Below are 3324 nucleotides of genomic sequence, written 5' to 3'. Positions count from 1 at the left end.
GACCACCATCTGCAACAAGTAATCAAACAAATCAAGCAAAAAATGTCTTCCTTAGCTTGTCTTGGTTGGCCTCATCGATTCAAGTACAGTTAAATTTAGTAATTACTTTGTGTATATAATGTTTCTATGAAAATGCATTATAAATAAGTTTGAAATGACAATATTCTGAAATTAAAGTAGGATTCACATTGTTATAAAAACTAGTTGGAAACGTGAGCCAGAAATCTGCTCAGAGGATAATGTTATGCCAAACAGCATGAAATGCTTCATTACTGTGTCAATTAATAGATTCTAAGAATCAACGGAATATATATTTCCATGGATTATTCCATAAAATTTTAAACATGTTGTTATATCAACTGCAAGAAAAATGGAATAAACTGCCTTGAGTAACAGTTCAATTGATATCTTGTCTTCAGAGGTGGTTCACTTTATTTGAAAGAAGGGAGGGGTCAACAAGGTCTTTTAATTTGAAAGAGAGATTTGTGTGAATAAACCTGTCAGGTACTAAAACAAAATTATTACCATTTTGATTCTTTTCCTTGGACGTGTAGCTATGTATGATGTATGTTTGTTGGTGTTATTTTTTACTGGGCTAATACTAGGAAACTCAGGATGTTTGTCCAGCTTTACTCCATAGCTGTTGGTGAGCTAATTATATCCCTGGAGTGGAGATCTTTGAAGTGCTGCTCAGTGTAGGAGGTGCAAGCTGGTATGTGACTTAGAAATGGTGGAGAAGACTGCTAATTTTAACCCTTTAAGCCAAATGGTCCTTTCCTGTGAGACTAGGAGACAGACTAGGCCTAAAATCAGAGGCTGGTAATTTAACACCACCATTAGTTTGTTGTGATTAATAATAATTTGGAGGGGGATTTTCCCCTGCCTTTCTCCTCAATTTGGCATATTCAATTCCCTGCACTCTCTTATCACCCTGCCATTAAATGACCCTTGTACCAGAGCAGGTCATAAACATATATGGAATATTTTGACAAGTCCGGATTTCTGGTTTCCTTTAAAAGTTTTCTCCGATGCACAAAATAGTATGTCTGTTCACAAGTGCCTGCAGGCAGACTTCAGTGTACATACCTTATGAGTAGACAAACTGGTAATTTATGGGTTCTGATTTATAAACTTGATGGAGATCAAGGAAATGGATATTAGAATAGATATAGGCAGGCTGTTGGATATTTTTATGTTTGAAGTCTGAAATGTTTGTGGTGCTCGAGCTCCAAAGCCCCTATGCTGTGAGAAGAAAACGTACACCCTGTTTGTGTTGAATGTTCATAAAGCACCAAGTTCTCAACAGTTATGTCAGACAAGCACACACAAGCCTCTTAACCAGCAAACACCCAGTGTAAAATACTGTTATTCGGGTAGAATGAACAAGCTGATGACCCTGATTAACTTAATTTTAGTTATCACAGCAACTATAAAATCTGTCAATGTTGATCTTCTTTATTTGTTTGTAAGGGCTGTTACCACAAAAATAAACTTACCAAAACGTTTTAATATCTTAACGTACATCTGATTTATCCAGTTGTACATACAAGGTCTTACTGTAAATCAAAGAATATGACACACTTAGATGGATGAAGAAAATCACAGCTCTGTACACAAATTAAGACAAACAAAATCACTGTTTCTGTAGAGGAAACATCTACATTGCATTACAATCCTTATCAATCATCTGGGAAAACAATATCAGCCACAAACATTACAAATAACTATTAGAAATGATTAAATCATCAAGTTTGAGGCACATAAAAGCACATAAATTGTGCTCAAGCCTGTGAAATAATCTGGCAAGCCCTGAAAATGAGATGTGAACTGAATGTTTTGTGAGTCTGCTGTAATTAAAGGTTATGAAATTTTGGATGGCAGTGAACAGAGTTCTCCAATCATTTAAATCACACAAACCTGCACCCATGAAGTGTAGACATGTTAATTGTTGAATCCACAGGAAAAAACAACCCCAAAACAAAAAAACATTAAAATCATACTCTTCAGCATGCTTGAGAGTGGACACATCAGATCTTCAAATCATCTATTCTTGTCCTGTTATTGCTGTACTTTCCAGATTGGCTGGGCTGGACCTGGTAATCCGTCAGTGTGCCAGGCACTGAATCTAAGATCTTCTTTAAATTTAGATCACATTCCTCAGGTTTACTACTCCTCTCAAATGAAGAGTTATCCTTGTTCTGCATGTAAGCTGCCTTGTTGTTATATTGCTGAAAAACTGAGTTCTGGTCACCCATGGGGGACAGGCTGTAACCCCGGGCTGACTGGTAATGGGTCTGGTGTCCATGGAGGTAGTTGTAATTGGGCATAAATGACATAGGGACCTCACTTGGAGCTTTGGTGGATATCTCTGATGAAAGCTCAGCTCTTTTGTACCTGATGCCCCGGCGGCACTTAGTAAAGCCAAGATGATACATCTCCACCAGGTTGAGCAGAAGTGATAGGCAGGCCACAGCCAGCATGAAGATAATGAATATGGTCTTCTCAGTGGGCCGAGAGATATAGCAATTCACAATGTGAGGACAGGGTAGCCGGTCACATTGGTAGAGGGGTTTGAGGTTGAAGCCATATAGAAAATACTGTGCCACAATGAAGCTCACCTCAAAGAGGGTCTTAAAGATTATATTAAAAACATAGGTACGCAGAATGTCACCCTGGAGGCGAATATGGCCCTGTTCATCCCGCACAGGGGCATTTTTGAACTTGATCTCAGCTATAAAGGGCTGTTGGTCACCCTGCTGGGACAACTTCTTCTCCTGTTGTTTGTACTTCTCCTCCCTGCGCACTAGATGTAAAATGTGTCCCAGGTAGATAAGTGTAGGTGTAGACACAAAGATGATTTGCAGCACCCAGAAACGGACATGTGAGATGGGGAAGGTCTTGTCGTAGCAGACGTTCTGGCAACCAGGCTGCTTGGTATCACAACTAAAGCCTGACTGTTCGTCACCCCACACCTTCTCGGCTGCTGTGCCAAGCACCAGAATACGGAAGATGAAGAGAACGGTCAGCCAGACCTTGCCCACCACTGTGGAGTGCTCCTGGGCACTCTCCAGCAGCTTTCCCAGCAGGCTCCAGTCTCCCATTGTGACACGTATTTAAGCTGGGCCCTGCAGCAAACAGACAGAAAGCCAGGTTTGTGTCTGAATAGTAAAAACACTAAATATCAAAGTACCTCTCAGACTTTTCTCAGACTTCACATGCGATTGAAACTGACGGCTTTTGTAAATGTTATGACCTACATGAACAAAGATTGGGAAACACTCCCTGAATGTCAATTTGTGGAAAACCAGTTTTGTAGTTGGAATG

The 3324-nt window shown here is 39.9% G+C and overlaps 1 protein-coding gene across 1 annotated transcript; it reads right to left on the bottom strand.

Moving 5' to 3' along the window:
- Positions 1-2027: 2027 nt before the first annotated feature.
- LOC115830326 (gap junction alpha-3 protein-like) lies at positions 2028-3101 on the bottom strand. Its single transcript, XM_030794494.1, has one exon. It carries the CDS (start codon positions 3099-3101, stop codon positions 2028-2030), a length of 1074 nt encoding a protein of 357 aa, XP_030650354.1.
- Positions 3102-3324: the final 223 nt, after the last annotated feature.

Source organism: Chanos chanos, chromosome 2, assembly GCF_902362185.1.
Source record: "Chanos chanos chromosome 2, fChaCha1.1, whole genome shotgun sequence".
NCBI lineage: Eukaryota > Metazoa > Chordata > Actinopteri > Gonorynchiformes > Chanidae > Chanos > Chanos chanos.
The sequence above is the reverse complement of the archived record's forward strand: the minus strand, read 5'-3'. Positions and strand labels throughout refer to the sequence as shown.